At 38.3% G+C, this 24,482-nt stretch overlaps 2 protein-coding genes across 2 annotated transcripts; one reads left to right on the top strand and one right to left on the bottom strand.

The window, feature by feature from the left end:
* The first annotated feature begins 644 nt into the window (after nt 1–644).
* Nucleotides 645–4,421, top strand: spc24 (SPC24 component of NDC80 kinetochore complex). The gene is made up of 6 exons (XM_041970296.1): nt 645–728; nt 1,164–1,338; nt 1,498–1,642; nt 1,741–1,845; nt 2,209–2,285; nt 3,956–4,421. The coding sequence occupies exons 2-6, from the start codon at nt 1,173–1,175 to the stop codon at nt 4,060–4,062; spliced, it is 600 nt and encodes a 199-aa protein (XP_041826230.1). The 5' UTR covers nt 645–728; nt 1,164–1,172; the 3' UTR covers nt 4,063–4,421.
* Nucleotides 4,422–6,110: 1,689 nt separating this feature from the next.
* On the bottom strand, nt 6,111–9,370 carry s1pr5a (sphingosine-1-phosphate receptor 5a). The gene is made up of 2 exons (XM_041976388.1): nt 9,234–9,370; nt 6,111–8,515 (listed from the first exon to the last, which is right to left on the bottom strand). Exon 2 carries the CDS (start codon nt 8,276–8,278, stop codon nt 7,082–7,084), a length of 1,197 nt encoding a protein of 398 aa, XP_041832322.1. The 5' UTR covers nt 8,279–8,515; nt 9,234–9,370; the 3' UTR covers nt 6,111–7,081.
* Between the last annotated feature and the right edge of the window lie 15,112 nt (nt 9,371–24,482).

The following is a 24,482-nucleotide window of genomic DNA, read 5'->3' as shown; positions in this document are numbered from 1 at the left end:
TTTTATGATTGTGTGTGTATATGAAAGTTTACCTTCAGTAGAAATACTCATATTTAAAACAATTTACTTTTTTTTTGTTTTTATTTTTTGCAAGCTGGAAAAAAATGTGTTATTACAAATTATCCTTACAGTATACTACTTCACTGTCCTTTAGTAAGCGGCTCCATCATCAGTATTGAATACTGCTTAAAGTCCCAACAGTTACCATTACTTGACCCTAACGTTGTGTTGTATTAGACCCGTTTTTAACTTCAGGTAGTAAAAAAAAAGTTCCTTTTACTTTTCCTTTGTTTCTAGATTTCATATTCTCAGAAACAGCTATTAGAAATTATTAAAATTTTGGTAAATACTGACAAAGTGACATGGTACGGGTCAAAAACGACCAATTCTTGGAATACACTAAAGACGCGGGCAGCTGTATACACTACAAGGGTTAAACTACCAATGAAGAAATGTGAAAGAATAAAAAATGTGAAGAAGAAACTCCTCGTGTAACGGACATTTGCTGAGAGAATAAAGCAAAAGAGCTTTAAGAGACTGTTAAGCAGAAGAATTCTATTTCGATGTTTTTACCTGTCCATTTACTGTCCTACAAAAAAAATGTCAGCAGGTGGCGCTAGTGCGCTTTGAGTTGGTTACCAACCGCCGATAATCACCAGAAGAAGAAGAAAAGGAACATCCGCGCGCTGAAGGTCTGAATTTGAATCGCGGAAAAGAAGAAAAAGACGGTACGTTGTTGTTTTCTTTTTTTGCAATTTAAGTAATGCAGTTACATTTCTAATCCGAAAATCATGTCAGTGACTGCATAATGTCCATAATTTTAAATAGTTTGTGTAAGGATATTATTTATGGGTAAACAAAAACAGGGAGGCTGTCATGAACGTTAGCGTAATGTGTTGTTGTGGTCACGGTTTACACTTAGCAATAAAATAAGTGCTAGTTGAATACTTACTATTTACTAGTTGGATACTTGCAGTTTTACGTAAAGGCTGCATTTTGATATTTCCTACATCAGATATGCACCTTACAGACATTTCACTCATTAAGGCGTATTGTGACTCAGTAATACTACTGAAACAACCCAAGTAAATGTTTCTTAGTGAAGCTCGGCCGCAATTTTGATAGACTATGTTGTATTCTTTTGCATTTATTGTCTTTTCTAGCTGCCCACAATGGCCCAAGGCCACAAATTTGAGGATTTTGAGGAGACTGGGGAGGCCCTGGTGGCCTTCATCAACAGCAGCCAACCTGAGAAACTGAGACAAGTCAAAGTTGAACACCAGAACCTCTTTGATCAACATTTAGAAACAAGAAAAGTTGTGACACAGATTTTAAAAGGTAAGAAAACCAGACACTCATTTATATCTAGCGTCTTTGCTTATTTATTTAATAGCTGTCTGTGTTCTGTAATGTGCTGTGTCACATCCATAAATAGGCAGTACACATAAAGCTGTGTTGTTGTAATTTAACCTTGATTGAATTGTTCTTCTTCCCCAGATATGGCTCAGATTGAGGAGAGTGCTGGTCAGAGGCTGTTGGATATGCAGGAGGAGAAGAAACACAGGGATTTGGAGCTGGAGAACTTGGAGGAGCAGCTGAGGCAGTGCACAGCCAAGAGCCAGATCACTGACTCAGAAATCCAGTATCTTTTCCACATCTGATTATTATAACTTAAAAGGCGATGAAACAGGAATTCTTTTTTCCCCATATCTTTGTTAGAATCCTTAATTTCCCACCCAGGTTTCTGCAGAGAGAGCTGGAGATCCTAAAAAACTCTGAGCATGAGCTTGACACACTTCAGAATGAGGTGGATGAGGACACCACCGAGGTCATCCCGTCAGCAGTGTGAGTAACATAATCGGTGATCATTAGGCTGCTTTACTTACGACATTAAGCTGTATTACTTAAAATGTCTTTTATATCGGAGTTTGAGACATCCGGAGATGTTTGAATTCAGCATATAAAACTGCAGGTTGTGAACACCCTTCAACAATATTATTAGGAGTTGGTCAGTTTAGCCTTTTATACTAAAAATTAAAATAGTTTTTATGTAAAGCTCATTTTTTTATGTTATCATAAGTCAAACTCGCTATAAGAACAGATATTTTATTTTAATGGAACCTTCCTGGTCAAATAAAGTGCCAACACATGAGTAAATTAATACATTTTTTCTGATGCATTTTTCCTGATATAATTGTGTCTTTACAGATATGTGGCTCAGGTGTACTACCTAGTAACAAAGGTCAAGTGGGAATATGACACACAGCCCAACATTTTAAAAGGAGGTATGGCAACGTTTGAAGCTTTTTATTGTGGTTGCTCTATATGATGCCACAAGCACCATCAGGTTTGGAAGTGGAGAAGAAAATGCAGTTGAAGGCACCAAAAAAAATCAGCAGTTGTTTGCAAGTGTTTTGTGTTTAAGGCAAATAATCAACATTAACTTATAGACACCTGAAAGCTGCTGTACAGATCACATGGACGGAGAGGAGGAGACAACTGAGATGTATTGAAGTATCTGGGGGAAAAAATACATGTTTACACAATTTATGTTGTTCACTCACTTTATTCAGTCCCCTTTGCTCGGGTTGGTCCCCTGTTTACCAACAGAACTCTTGGTGTCATCAATCCAACAAGGTGTAGGAAACCTTCCTCAGAGATTTTCTCCATGTTGACATGACAGCATCACACAGCTGCTGCACGTCCATGATGAGTATCTCCCGTTCCTCCACATCCCAAAGCTGCTCCACTGAATTGAGATCTGGTGACTGTGGAGGTCGTTGGAGTCCAGTGAACTAATTGTCATGTCCTAGAAAGTAGTTGGAGATGATTTGAGCTTTGTGACATGGTGCATTTTCCTGCTGGAAGTAGCATCAGAAGATGCTACACTGTGGCCATAAAGGGGTCAGCAACAATAGTCAGGCTGTGTGATGTTGGTACTGAAGGGCTCAAAATGTGCCAAGAAGACATCCCCCACGCCATTACACCACCAGCAGCAACCTTTAAACTCTAATCCAAGGCAGGATGGATGCATGTTTTCATGATGTTGTCACCAAATTCTGATCCTACCATCTGAATATGGAGCTGAAAAGGAGACTCATCAGACCAGACAACGTTTCTCCATCTTCTATTGTCTAGTATTGGTGCGTCTGTGTAAATTGTAGCCTCAGTTTGCTGTTCTTAGCGGACAGGAGTGACACCATCAGATGCTATTCTGCATACCGCGGTTGGAACCAGCACTTATTTGACTTCCTGTTGCCTTTCTATCGTCTCCAACCAGTCTGCCCATTTTCATCTAACATCTGTAAGACATTCTGGTCCAGACTGCTGCTGCTTACTGGATATTTTCTCAGTTTCAGACCATTCTCTGTAAATCCTAGAGATGGTTGTGTGTGAAAATCCCAGTAGATCAGCAGTCTTTTTTAAATGCTCAGACCAACGACCATTCCACCTTCAGTCACTGAAATCCTTTCTTCCTCAGTCTGATGCTCAGTTTGAACTTCAGCAAGTCGTCTTCACCACGTCGACATGACTAAATGTGTTGAGTTTCTTCCGTGTGATTGTGTAATTAACTATGTGGTAACAAACAAACTTTTAAAGAGGCCAGTGAGTGTATATTAAAACTTTCTTTAATGTAAAGCTGCTCTCAATGCAGGTATTTGTAGGCTTTATTAAATTCAGCAACTACAGCATTTTAGTAAAAAGACTGTTGAGCATCTTAAAATGGCAAACAATCATCTTGATCAATCAGCCTTATAACTATTTATAATTAATTTGTTTCGGCAAGTTGTTATGTAGCACATGTCATACATGAGGCAACTCAATGTGCTGTCAGTATCTATATTTATAATTTGATGTTGAATATTGTGGCATTTTAAGGGCATTTTACTAACACTTCTTGAGCCTGACTGCATCAACATGGCCTCTGATTACCTTTATCTGTCGTTATTTACAGTACACTACGGTGCTGACCTGGCAACCCCCATCAACATTGACACCTCCACAGCCTCTCGGAGTGACATAAGCGACCAGCTGTGGGGCTTCGTCAGCACCGAATGGTAGATAAATGGATGTGTTGTCGGAGACGTGTACATTATCTTTATTTGTTTGGTTTGTGGATGTTTTTGTCTTCTGTCATATGAAACATTTTATATTGACATTAAAAATGTTTGTCAAAACTTAAGTTTAGTGCTTATTCTCGTAAGGATTTTGTAAAGATATATCTGTCAACTAACAGGGTCAAAGTCAAAAACCTTAATTGTTGTATAACAATTATACAGCAAAGTTGGAGCAGCAACTCTCAACAATATACTTTGAAAAAAACAATAGGAGAATAATTGTAAAAAAAAAAAAAAATAAATGCAACATGCAGCGCTGAAATGTAAACATTTCCACACTAGTATGAAAAAGAATGCCCTTAAGTGGAGAGCTAAAAGATGCTGTTTCAGTTTGACAAACAACAGTGTAATTAAATGTAACGTATGACAACATTTATTTAGGCATTAAATCAGACAAGAATAAAAGGAATTGTAAAAGTTTTTGTGTATTATAAATTTTAAACCCTGAGAAATAAACTGGGTCCTGTCTGGTTGTTGTCATGAGTCAGTTGGCCACTAGGTGTCACTGTGGAGCTATTTAATGCAGGCGCTTTATGTAGCTTAACATCAGATTTGGTATTATGCTACATGTGTTTATAATAACCTTTATACATCTATTTCATATAGCTCATATATATACCTCACAACTGGGTTAAGTACAGAGAAAGAATTTCCCAGCAATAAATAAATAAATAAATATATATATATGTGTGTGTTTGTATAATTCTTTTTTTTTTCTCTGCATCATAAAGTTGAGAGTTGGGGGGTGCTTGTGTGAGCAAAAATCAGTCAGGATGGCACTTTAGGTTTTTTATTCTTTATTTATTCTTTGTTCTGTCAAGGATTGAGCTCAGATCTGTTTTCAAGGACACCAGGAGTCATACGCTAAACAGATTATTCTGATACTGTATTCTGATTATAAACAAGTCTGAACACTAAACATTTCCTATACATGATTGTAATAATTGAATTGACTCTGGCATTTAAAGTAATATCCTCATAGTTAGAAGCTATCAGTATCAGCTCTCCAAAGATCCTGGTAAATATTTTCAGCCATTTATCTGTAGTTATTCTTTCTCATTGTCTCTTCTGTTAACTACCTTTTGATTAGCAGTTAACTTAAAACTGTTAGTGGAAATCAAAGTTTAAATTTAATGAACTGGGTCAGGAATTTTTTGTTCCTTATATCTTTAAAAAATCAACTTATAATATCTGAACACGAGTAATGAAACTAAAATTTGTCGCAGCACCGTTGAAGCCTGATTGTTGTGAATCTATAGTGTTAGTTTTAAGTTGCTACCAACATAGCTCTGTGGGTTTCATATGTGTTCCACTGGAGGCTCTTACTAAAGGTTTACTTGAAAATGAAATTTATGTCTAGTTGCATCAGCTCGTAAGTGATTCAGAGCGGGCAGAATGACAGGCAGGGTTGGTGAGGTTCACCCGTGCATGCTTCAATACGCGGTTTTCTTTACGGTAAAAGAAGCAGGATGAGCAGGCTTGTTTCTGCAGCTTCATCAATGCCTCAGCCTCGAGTGGTTTTTATACGTGGTTTGCATAAAGGTGGGGTTTTTGTCACTTTAGTTTTATTTTCAGCTTTCTCTTTGATCTTTCTGCATGTGTTAGAGTAGGCATCTGCCCTATTTTATTGCTGTAAATAATTTTCTGTCATTTAAATACTGAGCACAAGTGAATACACGACCTAAACTGGAGTTCACAGGATGACAAAACAAACAAAAACAAAAAACTCTTGCATACATGTTATTAATCCTATTTACAATCCTAGATCTATCTGTTTTGTTTGCGTTGTGTATTTTGATTTTATTAGGCTGCATTATGTACAATAAACTATAAAAAAAGGAAGTACTTTGTATTTCCTAATTTGGTTTTATAGAAACCAAACCAGATGAACAATTACTGTAAGACGTGAAACTTTCAGACTTGAAGTACTGAAAAATTCTTTTAGTTTTTTTGGGGAAAAATAAACAAAAAATACACAAACATGATGTAAAAATCATTCACATATATTTAATCAGTGCACATATAAAACATAACTTAAGTGAAGAGTTTACAAAAGACAAAGCACAGCTTAGACAAGTTAGACATATTTACAAAGTAAATATAAGTATATATTTTTTATATCTTTACACTTTTTGTACAATATTACATTAGAAATGTACAAATCTCCCAGCCTGCTCACCATTTTCATGCTCACAAGAAGTCTTTTGTATCATTTGACAGAATAAAGATGACAAACTGTATCTGTCTTACTGCCGAAACTGCCAAACCGAGAAGGCGCTGTCAGCTTTTATGGCTTTAAGGCTTTTATTGTGTGTTGCTACATATGTTAAAGGGGACCTCCAAAGCTGCAAACCACCCAGCTCAGCCCTACATCTGACGTCTTCATGGAGTCTCCAGGCCACCAAGCCCTCTGATGTCGCATCATCAGTGCTGACCAGAACACACATGGCAGAAATTACATGGTTTTTGGGGCGTGGATGCTTCGTGTTTGCAACAACTTGTCATTAGATGCTACAAAGGCAGCGGGAGATAACGGGGTAAATCTTATGCCTGGGCTTTCCCCGCTCTGAACCAGCTGCGCAAAGTCTTTGATTTCTCTTTATGTGCAAACATGGATAAGATGAAATGTCCTTTTAATACTGGCCCTGATTAGGAGTCATGAAATACAAAAGTAATGCTGCTTTTTTTTGTGAAACTTCAAGTTACAATTATGACATGGATATTGATGTTTATCTAAAATGTGTTTAGTAACTTAAGAAATTAATGCTTAACCAAAACATCTTTCTCCTTAAACATTGTGCTAACCATTTGAACCGATAAATGAAACTATTTCAAAGTGCAAAACATTTAGCTTCTTCCCATGCTTGCTTAATTTTGAGTGTAGAGATAAAAGATCCTTGGCCATATAAAAAGTTTAATTTTGAGTCCAAGTGTCTGCTCTCAGATCAGACTGAGCCACCGTGTCATGTCTTAGACACCCTGGGATAAATAACTTTAATGGACGAGGGTGTAAAGTTACCAGAAGACACTGTTGTCTCCAGTCCCTCCAGTCTGTGAGAGGCTCCGTCCGTCTTACTGGTGCTGCAATCTAAGAAGGGCATCCCAAACTTTTTCACTTGTCCATCTTTGGTTACGAGGCAGTGGTGGCAAAGCAGCCTGAGGATGGCCTTCCTCATGTCCTTGCTGGTCAGCGTGTAGATGATGGGGTTCAGGAGAGAGTTGAACATGGCGATGCCCAGGAAGTAGTCTGCCTTAAAGAGCACCTCACACTTTTTGGTTTGGCAGAAGAAATCCAGCAGGAGGAGGATGAAAAGGGGCAGCCAGCACGCGATGAAGACTCCCAGGACGATGGTGACCGTTTTAAGCAGTGCCATGTACTTCTGGGATTTGCGGTACAGACCTTTCCGCTGTGGGACCAAAGCCAGGCGCTGGGTGTTGACCTTGACGATGCGGAAGATGCGGACGTACAGCACCACGATGGACATGAGGATGGCGCTGAAGATGGTGATGCAGAAAAGGATGTAGCTTTTGGCGTAAAGGGGCAGGACGGTGGAGCACTGGTCCAACTGCCCCATGCAGTTCCAACCCAGGACAGGCAGGACGCCCAGGAACACAGACAGCACCCAGCTGGCTCCAATCAGAGCAAACATTCGCCCCTGTTTGTCCCCCTGGTACGGCTTCATCCTCACCATGGTGACATGGCGCTCTATGGCGATGGCCAGCAGACTGATGACGGAGGCAGCCAGCATGATGAACACACCGCCCTCCCTCAGGAAATACAACACAGGGGTCATGCTTAACGTGTTGGCACCAGACGTCATGATGTTCACCATGTAGGTGAAACCTGCCAGCAGGTCTGAGAGAGTCAAATTGCCCAATAAATAGTACATGGGCATATGGAATTTCTTATTCTTCCAGATTGCCAGAAGCACCACAGCATTTTCTACAACAATAAGCAGGCAGACCAGCAGGAAAGCTATGGCTTCAGGTTTGAGTCCATCCGTGTACTTGTTCTTATTCAGCTTCCCCGTGTAGTTGTAGTGCTCTATGATAACTGCATTGCTCCGGTACTCACTAAACATATGCAGCATTCCTGCAGACATGGGAGCGGCAGGTGGAGCTACAGAAGGATAAACAGCAAGGAAAGATTCAGTGGTCATTCTTGGGATCCCAAGAAGTAGATTATATCTCTTTAGATCCACAGAGAAGATGTCAAATAGTCCTGAGGTTGTGCATTCTTTCGTCTCTTGGCACGTATGTACACAGGGCAGGATTTTCCCCTCCTTTTGATGCTTTCAGAAAGGATTTCCTGTGGTTTGAGAGTTTTCCTCTAAAAATCAAAAATTCTTTTTGTGTTTGATGCTTGGCATGCACACTAGGAGGCGATAAGAGCCAGCCTGCAAAATAAAAAAATAAAAAAGGCAAAGAGGGGAGAAAGAAAATTTATGATTATGATGATTAGAAATAACCGCAAAATTGTTTAATTAATGACACTGAAAGATTGTAAAGTGAAAACACAATTTTATTATATATATATATATATATATGTATATGTATATGTATATCTCTCTCTCTTTCTATATATATATATATATATATATATACACACACACACATACATATATGTATATGTATCTCTCACTCTCTCTCTCTTTCTATATATATATATATATATATATATATATATATATATATATATATATATATATATATATTATTTTAGCCTCGGCGACTAATTTTCTTACTTGTTTAAAGCTGAAAACACAAGATATAAAATGCTAAACTGATTCCAAACATACGTAATGGACATTTTGTAGTCAGACCTTTACGCCAAATAGGCGCTCACATGCGTAATTGCGCATCAATTAACCAAAGCAATCAGAAATAATTTCAATTGTTTTTTATGGTTAGTTTATTTTAAAGGCATATCCACTTTTAAGTGTTAATAATAATTGAATCTATCAAATATCGAGTACAGTATGAAGTTAAGCGGGTATACTGAGGTGAAGATGAGAAACGACCTGTTGCCTTCATAAAGTTATTACCAAACAGATTCGACGCATCTTTATGTGCAAAAACGTTTTCTAAAATCATCAAAAAGTAGTTTTCACGCACCTGAGAAAAACTCCACGGCGCCTGTCCAGAAGAACTTCGGTTGCCACAGAAGTGATCCCGCGGCCAGAGGAGAGGACGCAGCACCACGCCGCACGCGAGTGTGATGTGGGAACGGAGGAGGGCAGGACAGAACATGCAGTGGGTTGGTCTACACGGTGCGTGCCCTTCAACGACTTTCCTCCCTCCTTCTCGTGACCCCTTCAGTTATTTTTTCCCTTGTGATCTCCCTTCAGGATAACTTAGTGCTCGACGACAGATTAACAGTTTCTGTTAAGAGTGAGAAAGTGAAATTTACACAATATTTATTCTCGGACGGCTACAGGTTACAAAGCCAAGTGCGTTTCTCCCCCTGCTTAATTCAACATGCTGCTGAAGTGTAATTATGTCTGTATGCTGCTTTTCAGGTTTTTCTTACTCTTCCCTTGGCTAATAAAAGGAGTGCCTCCAAAACAACATAAAAAAAAAGCTACAAGATAATTTTTCAGTTAAAAAAAAATCCTCATTTGTGAAAACTGCAGGAGCAGCCGGGTCTGTTTTGGAGTTCAAAACACCACATTTCAGAAAATAACTCACAGTGATAGACTTAATCTGTAATTATCCTTTAGCTCGCATCAAACTCACTTCATTTTTGCAAACAGGCCCTTTTATAGCACTTGGTTTCAAAGAAAGCCTCCACAAATTATTGAAAACATCTGCATGTCCCTGCTTCACATAATTATGTCTGATTTTAAGATCAGTTATATACAAAAAACACAAAGTAATTATTATGGGCTGAAGAGGATTTAAAATGTTCAAATTAGTAATATCTTGCTTTGAATTTGTGTTGAATATGTGCTGTGAGAACTACTAAAGAAATTAGGATGGTGATGGTTTTCTAGACTATTCACCCTCTCATTCAGTTCAATGTCACAACAGACAGTAGAGGTGTAACAATACATTAATCTGTTGTGAAATGTTGATTTAATGAGCATTGATCGAAATCAAAAACATCAATACAATAATAATTTAAAATACTTACTTTTGGAAGAACATGTGGAAAAGTTTACAATTGCTTTGTTCTAACAACTAAAATGTCTACTTTTGTAGATTTACACCATATACTGCTTTAATAACAGTATTTCATGTGAGTGCATCTAACAATGGTTTACCTCTTTGGTCTTCATACAATAAAGATACTTGTTGATTTTACTTTTATACCCAATACTGGCACCCTCACCTGTCATTTAATTAATAGAGGCTACTAAATTGAGCTACATGAATACATCAATTCAGGGATCAATAATTCAATAACATGTAACAATTGAAACTAGTTATAATTATATAAATATATAATTATACAAGAATATTAGTATTTTCTTCTAAATTAAATAAAATTAAATCATTCTACAATAATGTGTTTAGTGTGGTGTGTAACTATTACTAGCTGTAATAGCTTCAATATTATAACTAAGTTGAACAAATATTTAGTTTGAGGCTCTAAATAGTCAGTTTTTACACCATTTCCTCCTTTACAAACAGAAATGTATTCTGTTTTCTTTTATAAGGTGTGAACATTTTGAAGTTTGTTATGTTTGTTTTTCATTTAAATGTCTGCTTGAGCTCAGGAATACACTTATAGTTCAATATTTCTTTTTTGCTTTTTTAGATTTTCTATGAAAGGAAGTGATTATGTTTGGTCAGCATGTGGTATTGTCTCAAAACGATCCCTGGCTCCTGAATCAAGTCAGATAAAATAAAATGATATATCATATTGTGATCAAACTTGCATTTCCAGAAATTATTTGAAAACTACTAATGATATGAATCATTTCAGATGATGGACATTTCAGGTTTTCTTGTGCATTGCTTCTCTTCAGTTTCTGTCTAAATTTACTACAAATTTCAAACAAATATAGAATGAGTTTGTCTCTATTTTCCTTTTTCATTTTATGGGTATGAGTTTAAAATGTGCTTGAATAAACTTTGATAAACACCAAATTCCGAAATACTCAATCTAGAGGAAAAAAAAAAACCTCCAGCCTGACACCCTGACAATAGGCAACTTTCCATAGAGTCATGAAGAATAAACGCTGTTAATGATTCCAGTGTGCTTACTCAGTTTTGTTAACTCACTATTTGCTATTTGCAAGCATTTCCGGGCTTTGTCAGTAAACACTGATCTTCTTTCTCTGCTGTTAACACTAAATGACGTTGCAGCAGAACAAGGCGGCCCTTGCGTAAGATGAGGGTGGATGAGTAAAGAACTGGACAGGGCCTTCTTTAAACAGGAAGCGGTCTCATTGTGCCTAGAAAGGAGAGGGATATCCTTGAGAAAAAACACAGATGAGGTCACCCTTCGGATCTGACTCGGTGTGTCAGATCTGTGACGTGCGGCTCACACTTGGTGCACATATTTGGCAGCCTATTCATTTCCATGCCTGGTTAATGAGATATGTTTCCGAACACTGTTTTATTAAGTTTCTGTTTCTGGTTTTGTGGCCCGTAGGTGTCCAGATTTGGACCTTTTTAAGTAGTCATTTGTGTCATACCTTTAATAGCTCTTCTCACCACGCCTGCTTGTCTTGGATCAGTGTTTTGACTGTTTCAAATTATTTCCAGTTGGACTCTGCTTAGTTGTAGACAAGCAGTACCCCCCTTCCCTTAATGCTTCCCATAGCCTTCCAATCTGATAACCAGGTTGGGATGCACCTCTTTTCTTGAGACCTGTTTCATTTAACCACCCACAGTGACACTGTGACAACCTCTCAGCGTGCTGTCTCTGATTAGTTAACACACAAAGACATGACAGCAGGACTCCCAGCTCTGTCCTCTTTCTTTTCCCACAGTGGGGAGCTGCCCCATCGCTGCTCCTTCCCTCAGGCCACAAGCAAACTTTTAGTACAGAGTGACCAGTCCGGACCCACCCAGTCATCTCACAGCCAGAGGGGCCTGTCTGTTTTCAGTATGTTCTGTCCCGCTTGCCGGGCTCTGGGTGATTTTTTCCTGTGATGTAAGTGGGCTTGTAGAAAGGAAGTCAGTCAGTCAGTCTTGCTGTTGTCATTAAAGCCCACTTTGTTTGTTTCTGCATTACTCGAGAAAATGTACCACTTGTTTTGTTTTGTTTTGTTTTGTTTTGTTTTGTTTTTTTCACTCTACATTTTCCATTACACAGTTCACACCATAATTTAACACCTCATTGCAAGCATTGCAGCACACAATTACTGCATCCCTCTGCTTTAATGTTCTGAGCTGTGTGCTGCAGAATTGCACCTCAACATTTCTCTCACCTCACCTCACCTCACGATACTGACAACAAACACAGCCAAAATGTGCAACACCAGTCTGCAAATACAATGAAAAGAATTCACATCTCTTTAAATGAAATGGCTGGTGTTCACTTTTTGAGCTGAATGTGGAGTCATGGCCAAGAATTTACACTGAAGGCATGTTTACAGTAAATGCGAAGCTACAGCTGGCACTGTGTACTTCAAGTAGAAGAATCTAATTGAATTTAAATGTTTCTTGGTACAAACAAAGTAATGTCCTTCTGGCTTCTGTTTGGATCCATATAAAACAAAAACTTACTGTCTTTTGTTTGTTAGTGAGACGGGATCCATTCTGATTTATTAAAAAATGCCTCAGAACTATATAAAGTCAAATGTACTATGCAGCTCTTTGCTCCTGGATATTTATGGGAATCCCAGAAATAGTTCGCTTTTGTCAAAGTCCTGCTTCACTGTTTCATGTGCAGCTGTGCTGGGCTGTGACCTCTCTTTGAGCTCCTAATAAGGGGAAATGGAAAGAACACATGTAAATGTTGGACATGGTTCTTTTCCATTGCTTCCATGTTTGAATGTCAGGCAAACGAACTCACTGTCTGCAGCCTGTTGCTTATTCAGACTAGGAGCAGACTGAAACTTTAAGCTCAAGCATTGGCACATCAAAAGTTGTAATTGAATGTTTTTCGCATCATCAAACAGATACAGATCTTAAAAAGTGGCCTTCAAATGTTGCAAACAGTGTAATTTACATACAGTGTGCTTTGTGGAATGTGTAAATTCTTTCACCAGAGCAGACGTCTAACAGTGTTTCTGATCTAAGGCCTGTGGTTTTTTTCTTTTTGCAAAATGTCACCTTTTTTTATTTCTAAGAAGAAATTTGTCCAAGGCATCAAGGGGTGAAAAAAAAGCTTTGTTGGATATAGTTGTTTCAGTCAGTGGGGAGTTTCTGCCACAAATAAACACAGGAAGAAACGGCCATTTGGGACCGTTTTGATTAGACATAAACTGAGCATATGTGAATGTAAGTTATGTCTATATGGAAACATAAACATCCTCATTTCCTATCCTATTTAAGCCTTCAACACTTTTTATACTCAAGGAGGCTTCTACTCCAGTTAAGTTTCCATTCTGCAGATAAATGACTGTTTAGGCATTTTCTGCTTATTCGTGACTTTGTTTCTGCTCACTTGCAGCTGTGTTTATTAAAATCCACAGTAACGTCAGTCAAATTTCAATCTCATGAGCTTTTTAGAGCTGGTTTATAGACCAATCATTATGCTTTCATGGCTTTTAGCTTTATGTTTATTATTAAAGGAAGATGGCTCATGCAGAAGAAACCAAACACCTTATTCGCACATAAACTCTGAATTAAGATTCGATCTCTCATAGAGTGTGGTGTTGCTCTTTCAGACATGCCCTACTGGAAACATTTATCTCACAGTGGGTGCTACATGAAGTCAAAAGAACACCATGTCCACAATGTCTGCTTATTTTTTTTTATTCCAAGTCATCCAACTTGTCTGTCATCATTTTTGTGCACTTTCTTAAATTCCAGCAGCAAATTCTTCACTTCATGGCTTCATAATCTGATCTCTCCCCCATGTGTCATGGCAGCAGTTAACTTCTTATAGTGCTCGCTGGCTTCCATAGCTATACTTGCAAAATTCTGTTAGACATTTTCTCTGAACTCAGACAGATCATCCCTCATTTGGGCTGTGAGTGGATTGCTGTCTGCTTTCATTTGCATCTGCAGAAACTACATTTGTTTGCTTATGCTGTAGAGGCTACTTTGAAAGCTAGCCATGATAGCTTCAAGGGCTAAAGTGCACTCCTTCACTGTGTTTTCCTTCCTTTCCTTAGATGTTTGGGTTTCTTTTCTTTTTCATTAAGCCCCAGCTCATGTTCCAAGGTCTTGCACTTTTTTCTGCTTGAGTTTTCTCATCTTTGGAAGGAGTTTATTCCTGTGTGTCATGTTGGTGTGAGGGATGTTGCTCAACCAGAGTTGCAGTTAATATTTCCAGTCTGTTTGATGATGAATCTGCCCACACAATGTCCCAAAAAGCTTTAGTGCTTGTGTAAAAACATCTAAAGCGATGTTTGTGTATTAATGGAGCACTCTGCACAAGCTGACTGCTAATCAAAATTGGATTTTAACTGTGTATTTATATAATAAATCATCTCTGTTGTCTGTGTAATTATTTACTTTCATGTTACCTGTTACTGGAGGATAACTACTAGAGAGCAGAACCACCACTACACTCCAAACCGACTCAAGCTGTGCCAGGAAGCCATCATTCATGTACAAATACATAATTCAAAGACATTATATTTCCAGCATTGGTAATGATTGTAAAACTCCACCTTCCAAAGCTCATTAAATAAAGTGAACTATGCCTTATGTGTTTGATACATGCAAAAAAAATTAGAGATGAAGTTAAAAAGTTTTGGTTTAATGTGTTTTACATGCTGAGAGGAAAGGCCTCTTATGAAACAAGCTGAAATTGGGCATCAGGCACGGTTGGAGAGCCAATGAATATTTGTCTGGTATATTGATGTGTGCACCCTGTCACTATTGTTAAACTCCATCTAGTTCCTGTCCTGTCTTTTGACGGGAGCTCTTGCTTAGTCTGTTTGGCTGAATGGAGGAAATGAGTGCAGGAGAAGCTAAAGGCTAACTTTACATCTCTTATTTGTAATTAATGTTCAAACAGTATATACACTTCAAACTAAATGAGACTTAATGAAACATCCTTTTCTTAGGTCAAAAGTGGTTAAAAAAAAAAAAAACTATACTGATCAATCTCAGCCACCAAAAGAAAAACACTTTTTAAAAATCATAAAAGCTTTTAGGTGGGCGTGTCTGAACCAGCACCATGCACTTATATACATATTTAAGAAAATTCCCAGCAATTCCTAGCCACAAGTTTATGTTTACTTCTTTTTTAAAATCTTTGCTGTCTTATAATTTCCCTGACCGTTAACATATATTCCACCTCCTGTACAGCAAGCTATGTCCTCTGGTGCAGACACAGATTGGACATGACTGGACAACTTTTAGTCTTTTTGTATTGTTTTGTTTGTTCAGATGCTGGCGATGCAAGAAGACCGAGGAAGCTTCACATCAGCACTGATTCTTCACATTGCTTTACTGTATTTAAGAGTCTAATGCACAACTAGAAAACACAGGAAAAAAAACTACCCTTACTCAAAAAATCGTTTTCTGGTTTTTATACTAAAATATGCTAAACTAATTAACTTTTAACTGTAGCTTCACACTTGTAATAAAGATTATATGTGAACAACATCAGTCTTTAGAATATAACTCATCACATTGTTGCCCTAAAGTTGATTCTTATACCTTCCTATGTTTTTCCATACATACTCTCAAATAAGCAAGCTAAAATGACTTAAACACAATATTTCTTAGTGTTGGTAGTTATGTGGTTTTCTGTTCTTCGACACACTAAAGATGCTTTGTTTCTTCTCATCTTCCATTTTCAGACATTTCTCTCTGCGTCTCCACATTCCCACATTTCAACATTTAACCTATCACCCTTTACCCATTGGCAGTCCTGCATTCTCTGATAAACCTCGAAAAGTCACGAGGTCACCTCTTGATAAAGAGGCATTCTTCCCTAACAGGGTTTCTCTTCAAGAGTAATACTTTCTATTGTTTAGACCTTCGAAGTTATAACACGAGCCTGACAAAACTATAAACATATTCAACGGTCAGCCTGAAAACTCCTCCTTATTCCTTAAACTTTGACATATTAAAGTTTTCCACAATGACTTAATCCTCCACTCAGACTCATTTATATTCCTCTACCAATAATAGACTGGTCACTGTCTGGCTTGCTCATGCTTCAATACATATGTAATTTTTCCACATTAGCTGTAGAGGGGGTGAGATGTGAAAAGGGGGCAGTTTGGTGAAAGCTTGTTTTGTTCATACAGCAGTAGTTTGGGATGAGTTCATCTTGGAGGACAGTGTGGAATAAAATGCAGAAGAGTGTTCCCACATCGGGAAAAAGGGAGAATAGAGTATGTGTGGGTGGAGGAGGGGTGTACTGTATGAACTGTATGGTGGGGTGAGTCATGAGAGTTAGTAACCAGTCTGAGAGATTTATTCAAACTTCTTCATTAGTAGAGAGTCAACAACCAACCAGGCTCAAGGTCAAGGGGTCAGATTCTCATAACAGCTCCCTCCATTTCCACAGAAGAGGGGGCGAAAAAGTCATAAGGAGCTCCTCTTGTGTCACGATGATGCCAACTTTCCTCTCTGGCACAGATCTTTTCTTTGTGTGGCTTTCAGGTTCCTCTTTGCAGAAGTAAAAAGATCAAACATGCTATGGTTTGTGGTGTTTATTGGAACACCAAAACCACATCTGCTGGGTTTTATTTACTGCTTTTCCAAGAACAAAGCATTTAATTACTTCCACCAGGGTGTCGGTGAATGAAAGCCTGCATTGCTCTTTATAAATGAGGCCAGACAGACAAAAAAAAACTTTAGGGGTATTTTAGTAATGCCACATTCAAGCTAGTATCCTGGAGGTGTCGCAGATATCAGTATCAGCCAGACAGAGTGCATACAAGGAGACTGTGGTAGAATTAGCAAATGATGTAAAAGTAACTTGAAGGTACTTAGCTTGATGTTTAAAAACACCCCATTACAGCACTCCATTGTCTATTCAATACCTCCTACCGTTTAGCATATACTGGCCGTTTGCCACGCACATACCTATTCACCCAGCCATTGTATCAGTGTTTCACCTCCAATGAAAATAAAGCTGTAAACTTCCCAAGAGGCCAACTTCCCACAAGGAAGCATTTTCTATTACAAATGCAACAAAATGCAGGGAGACCGATAAGGTTAAAGGCATGGCCACATTGGCTAAGTTGCTCTTATTCATGCCTTCATTTCTTTCTGACTCAATCATTGTTTTCCAGCTCTTGAATTTCGATGCTTTAAATGATTTGCTTTGGAAGATTAACAAGCCGCTGTTAGTATATGGAATATGGAGTTAGAAAAGAAAGCGCTCCGCAAACAGTAAGCATTCATTTATCTAACCAAAACTGGACTTTTAAAATGCATATAAACATATTAGTCCAAATAAAGTTGTGAAAACTTAAAGCTCTGAAAGCTTATTACATCCAGATAACGTGGTTGGAGGAGAAATTTCTCCTCTTTGTAAATGCATAACGAGACAGGAATGGGCTGAGATTATTTTGCAGGTGTGAATATAGTCTTGTTAATAAAGCTGAATTCAAAACAAAGTTTCTTTCATTTATTCTTTCTTTTGTCAGACAGCTAAACGCATCAGAAATTTTCATGCAACCAGCTCCAAATGTTCAACAACAGTAACTCAGATGAGTTTTACATTTTTGCTCTCGTACCTTGAACTATTTCTTTATTTATTTTTATTTTTTAGCATGACATTTGTGTATATTAATGTTCTTTTTTGCCTCCCGCTCCTGCCCTGCCCCACAAGTATGTTTTCTGGTACTTGCCAGGCCATCATAGTAAATAAGAATAAGTTTTAAATGTTTTACCTGGTAAAATAAAAGTTAAATATATTACTCTCCCCTGTCCTGTTCACAATCTACACATCAGACTTCCAGTATGAGTCTGAGCTCTGCCACATGCAGAAGTACTCGGACGACACTGCCATAGTTGGATGTATTAAGGATGGACAGGAGGAGGAGTACAGGAGTTTGGTGGAAGACTTTGTTGGCTGGTGCAGGGCGAACCACCTGAAGCTGAACACTTCCAAAACCAAGGAGCTGGTGGTGGACTTCAGGAGGAACAGATCAGACCTGAGGCCCATCTCCATAGAGGGTGTGGAGGTGGAGTCGGTCAGTTCATATAAGTACCTGGGACTGCAGCTGGATGACAGACTGGACTGGTCAGAGACCATCAACGCCATCCACAAGAAAGGACAGAGCCATCTGTACTTTCTAAGGAGGCTGAGGTCCTTCAACATCTGCAAGAAACTGCTGCTGATGTTCTACCAGACTGTGGTGGCCAGTGTCCTTTTCTATGCTGTGGTGTGCTGGGGAGGCAGCATAAAGAAAAGGGACGCAGCACGGCTGGACAGAGTGATCCGAAGGGCAGGATCTGTGGTGGGCACAGAGCTGGACTCTTTGGTCTCAATGGCAGAAAAGAGGACCTTGGACAAGATCCTGACCATCCTGGACTCCTCCTCTCACCCTCTGCACAGAACTCTGAGCAGGCAGAGGAGTGTGTTCAGCCCCAGACTACTGTCCCTGACCTGCTCCACCAACAGACTCAGAAACTCTTTCGTACCCCGGGCCATCTGGCTGTACAACATCTCGCTGAGGGCGCAGGGGTCACAACCACAACCATAGTCTGAGTAGTTTTTATGGACATGTGCCTTTTTCTTATTTGTAAGCACATTTGCTTTCATCTCATTCTGTAAACACTGTTTCAGCAGTTTTTGCACATCCTGCACTTTTTCACTCATGCACCTTGTTTGACTACCACCGTCAACATATGTACATACTTGATCACCTGTACAGTATATATGTACATAGACCATAATAATGGTCTTCTTTATCTACCGTTGCCTCTATTTAATTTTAAATTAGTCTAGGTATGCTTAAGTACTAACCCCTAATGTACCCCTAAAGTACTAACCTTTGATGTATGTATATGCTACTGGATGCTTGAATTTCCCTCGGGATCAATAAAGTATCTATCTATCTATCTATCTATCTATCTATCTATCTATCTATCTATCTATCTATCTATCTATCTATCTATCTATCTATCTGTCTATCTATCTATCTATCTATCTATCTATCTATCTATCTATCTATCTATCTATCTATCTATCTATCTATCTATCTATCTATCTATCTATCTAAATGTAAATCAAATGAAAATGTGCCAAAATCCCCTGCAATATCAGTTAGTATTCACCCCTATTCTGTGTTTCTTGTTAGATGATTGCACCCTCCCATAATAATAAAGGGAAAAAAACACATATTGGTCATTTTTATACTTAATTTATTTTATACTGTCAGGGATCTCTGTAGGTTGTTAAAGGTCAACCAGTGCGGTTTTGTTGGTCTCTCTAACATTTAAAGCACACCCAAGCTGATCCCACAAGTGTTCAATTGGGTTGAGGTCTGGACTCATAGCAGGTAATTTCATCATCTCCAGACTTTGGAAGTACTCTGGGATAATCCTGGCTCTGTGGGAGAGTGCTGTCATTGAGCACAGAGTCCCTGATTCTGGACATACGGGGTCACCACTGAATCCAGAATCTCATTCTGATTTGCTGTCTATCAATCAGGCACCACTCATACACCTGTGACTGTACACACACCTCAAAACAAGAGTCATTTTTGTATTTACTCTTGTTTTGGGATTCAAGTGCTGCCATGAGAATATTATAAGGCATTTTGACACATTTATGGGGTCACTACCCTCATGTTTAGCTGTGTGGTTTATTCCACCGAAGCACAATCCTTACATGTTATACCTGGTTGTAAAGGTAACTAATCAGGCTTTCCAATGATGTAACACCAATTATTATTATTAAACACAAATTCCCTTACTTGTTTGTTAAGTTTATATAGTTTAATTAAGGATTCCTCAGAGATATACATCACTTAAGTGAATACAGATACTAACTGCTTTTTGACATCTGTTTACTGATGTTACAATAAAAGCTAATAAAGTTATTCTTTATCACTTTGTATATGACAGAATTATTAGTCTTCCCTATTACAGTCCGTGTAAATAAACCATTTTTACTACACAGCAGTCCTTTGAAAAATATTTGACTTGTTAAACATAACAAAGAAGATATCTGTACAGCATGACAGCTAACTTCTTCCCCTAGTCTGTGTCTGTGTGCTTGTTCTTTTTTTTCCCTTCACATTTCCTTTGAAAATATAATCTGTGCATTGTGGTTCCAAAAAAAAAGCCAAGCAGAAACCCTTCATTACGAGCTTTCTCTCTCTCAATGTGGTGTAGGCCCATGAAGGGGGAACCAGCAGGCTGTTTGGCTCAGCCAGACCATCACAGAGGCCAGGGTGGGTATGTTTCACTGATCCTGTACTTAACTGAAACCAAAAGTATTGTTATTCTCTCTCTGGTTTCACGAAATAAAAATAAAAAAGGAAGAAAGGGAATGCTGGGCCGTCGGGAGGCACTTTGTGTAGATTTTGAATTTCTTTGTGCTTTGGTGTTACTTTGAATGTATAAGTTGTTTTTCATAAGTCTAATAATTGTTTGTTGGGGTCTGGCATTGCACTCACATTTTAGATCAAAGGTCATTTCTGGGACTACTTGTGTTTCTTCATGGATGCTTCCTTCTTGTGGTTCATGCAAGAAATGTGTGTAAAATTTTTTATTCTCAGTACATTACCCTTTTCTGCACAACCAGTATAACAGGTCCAGCTCTTTCAGCGCCGATAACCTCGTTAATACTGAACTGCTGAACATTTTGTAAGCTCTTGTGTTTTTATTGGCTGACACTTGACCAACCTCTGGAAGCTATTAAAAACAGCTTAGCCTGGCTCACACACACCCATGCACACATAATTATAAAGTGTGTCAGCTCACACGATCACTCTATACATGTAACGAAACGCGACTATGAGCCACAGCCCAACTGTTGAAGGTGTGTGCGGGCGATTCGTACGTCAGTGTGATCTGTTGTAACAACATCTGTACTTTCACTTCACTTTCATCTGCAGCGCCCTAAATCTGAATCACACTCCCCCACACTTCATAGATCATAAATCATAGATCATAGACAAATAAATTCATAGATTAATGAATGACAGATGAATAGTAAAACTTCCAGTTAACATGTCACTCCAAAATGTCTCTGTGGTGTTTATTTAATCTGAACTCAAGTCCTATGAATGCAATGTGAATCAAATTAAATCCTAATTCTAAAATATTGTGTTAAATGTAAATAAAAAACTGAATGTAATGCTTTAGAAAATTGAATAAACCAATATCTTATACATACACACATTAAAATATATCTAACAAATCTTGAAAGTGAGACATTTTACAATTTAATGAGAAATATCAGAACATCTTTAACTGAACAGAATCAAAATATCCCAGAAAGTAGTAGTAGTCTTCTTCTTTCAACAGGTCTGTAAACACCTTGGAAATGATGGGACCTGTTATCGGACCTTTGGGAGAGGAACGTTGTCCCATGCTTGTCAGATAAAGAATTCTAGCTGCTCATCAGTCTGGGTTTTTTTTTCTTGTATTTCGTGTTTAATGATGGACGAAATGTTATGAGTTGGTCTAAAGTGCCACGATAGCACTTGGAATCTTCTCTGAAGTCATGCTGTTGTATTAAATGCAGAATGTAGTTTAGCATTGTCTTGCTTAAATAATCAATGCCCTTTATTAAAAGCCTTCATCTGGGTGGGGCCATATTTTGCTCTAACACTTGTACATATCTTTTAGAGCTGATGATGGCTTTCCAGATGTGCAAGTTGTTAATTCCATAAGCCTTCATGTCCCCCCAATACCATCATAAATATAGACTTTAGAACTGCCCACTGATAATAAGTTTGATAATACCTCTTAGAGGACATAACGTCCATAATTTCCTAAATTAATTTTATATTTGGTTTTCCACTTTGCTGGGAGACATTTTGTTTAAGCTTTGGCCTCGAGACGATGGTGAGGTTACTTGATAATGTTCACAAATGGCTTTCACTTTGTATGACAGAGCTCTAACCTGCAGTTGTGGATAAAACAGCAAACTGGTGGTGGATTCTTGGAGTATTTCTAAGGCAGAATGAGAGTGTATAGCAGTGCCTGAGGATTATAGACATCCAGTATTGATCTGTTTGGTCTGTACTTATACAACATTTATTTTGTACTTTGAGGTGTGCATGGAAATGTTCCAAACTTCTGTTTTCGTTTGATGATATAATATACTGTATATGTTGTAGTATTTAAAGCAACATATTACAGATTGTACAATATCTGCCTATTTTTACTTTTTAAAGACTCTGCCTCTCTGTGGTGCTCTTTTTGTCATACCCAATCATATTACTTTATCATACTAAACAAGCAATTCATCCTGGAAGAACCCACTCTGGAAAAGTGATGTTGCTTACTTCCCTAAAGCCAGAAGTGCACATGCTTTTACATAAGTGTTTGTGTGTATACGATGGCTGCATTATTTCCCCTTGTTCTGTTTGGAGAGTCTGTTTTGCACAAAATTCATGCTACTCACATTTGCAGGATTTAATATGCTGAACCAAGAGGGGCTGGGATTTCTACACGGTCTGTGATAATGCCGCTTCTTCTGTCCTGATCTTAATGTAAACAAAATACTTTCCATCTTGATTTTTACCCAAGAATGTAAAATTGTTGCCAAACAGAAAACTGTATATTAAATACAGAGAAAATATTTATTTTTTTCCTGCCACAGAGCTTCGCTTTCAAAGTCATGCAATTCAATAGGACGTCTGTTTCATGTGTCTAAGATCTTTTGTGTGTTTAGTGGTGGGAGTGGTTGTTAGCAGCCACTAATCCAGGAAAAGGCTATATTTTTTTTTTTACTGCAAGCAATGATGTTTTCTTAACCTTAACTCATTTTAGATACCCAACCTTAATAAAGCAGTTAATAATGTGTAAAACGATCGACAAAATATGGAGTGAAAAAGCAAAAATATGGTGACTTAATGCAAAAGTGACAGTTTCTTCATTTTTATGCCAAGTAAACATGAAGTGACAGTCTGTTCCTGACTATCTGATGAAATGCTGTGATACTGTGTTCCTCACGTCCACTTACAGTTACCTCGATGTGTACAAGCACAAAAAAAAAACAAAAAAACAGCGAAAATGTTCAGTGTGGACACAAATCACAACATTAAAACTCTTCTTGATTGTTTTATGTTTAGCTGTGAGACGAGCTCAATAATTTACACCCTCCTGTATCAAACAAAATACACAGGAAAAGTATGTAACCAACAAACAGGTTGCCAGTCCCTTACACTCTAATCCTGGATTAGTTGAGTTTACTTGAAATTTGTGTGGAAACCTGTTTCCTTAAACCAGTTTAGGTTATGTCCACACGGCGCCAAAGCTGGTTCAGGTGTGAAAACAGTGGCGAAAACTAGGAGAAAGGATTCACCAGCCCCACAAAACCATTAGTAGTAGTAGTAGTAGTAGTACATACTACAACACTGGCGCTGTGATGATAAAGAGTAACAGACGTAGCCATGCGCAGATAAAGGTTCATTGTGTGTTGTAGGAAGTTGACATTGGAAGAAGAGAAGAGAAGATGAGGATTCAGTGCGAGGCAAACGAGGAACATTTGTTTGGACTGATGAAGAAATCGAGCTTCTTCTTCGAGTAACGCTGGACTACAAAACAAAAAAAATTTGAGGAAGGCGTGGATTGGGAATCAACGCGTTCTTCATATTGAAGTCGTATCCTCCAGTTGTGCTGCCATGCTGTCCTCACGGAACACAGAGGTTTCAGACCTGTCCACCTTGGTACCTGGTTTCAGACATGATCGGTTTCACGAATCAGAATCAGAATCAGAGTACTTTATTAATCCCGGAGGAAAATATGTGCACACAGTCGCTCCATACCAAATAAAGAAAGGATAAGATAAAGACAGATAACACAAAAAGAAAATGATGAGAAAAATAACAAATTAGTTGAAATAATCTATATAAACAGATACATAATAAATCCTGCCAGTGAGTACTATGTACAGTATTGTTCAGTAATGTCTTTATTATGGACAACATTCCCCTCTCGAAACCACTGTCAGAGAGTCCAGCTCCATCCCCACCACATTACTGGCTTTGTGGATCACTTTGTTCAGTTTGTTTGTGTCTGCAACCCTCAGCCTGCTGCCCCAGCATGCAACAGCACAGAGGATAGCACTGACCACCACAGACTAATAAAACACTCTGAGCAGTGTTTGGCAGATGTTAAACGACCAAAGCCACCTCAAAAAAATAG

This window comes from Melanotaenia boesemani, chromosome 2 (assembly GCF_017639745.1).
Source record: "Melanotaenia boesemani isolate fMelBoe1 chromosome 2, fMelBoe1.pri, whole genome shotgun sequence".
Lineage (NCBI taxonomy): Eukaryota > Metazoa > Chordata > Actinopteri > Atheriniformes > Melanotaeniidae > Melanotaenia > Melanotaenia boesemani.
This window is presented reverse-complemented; position numbering and strand designations above follow the sequence as displayed.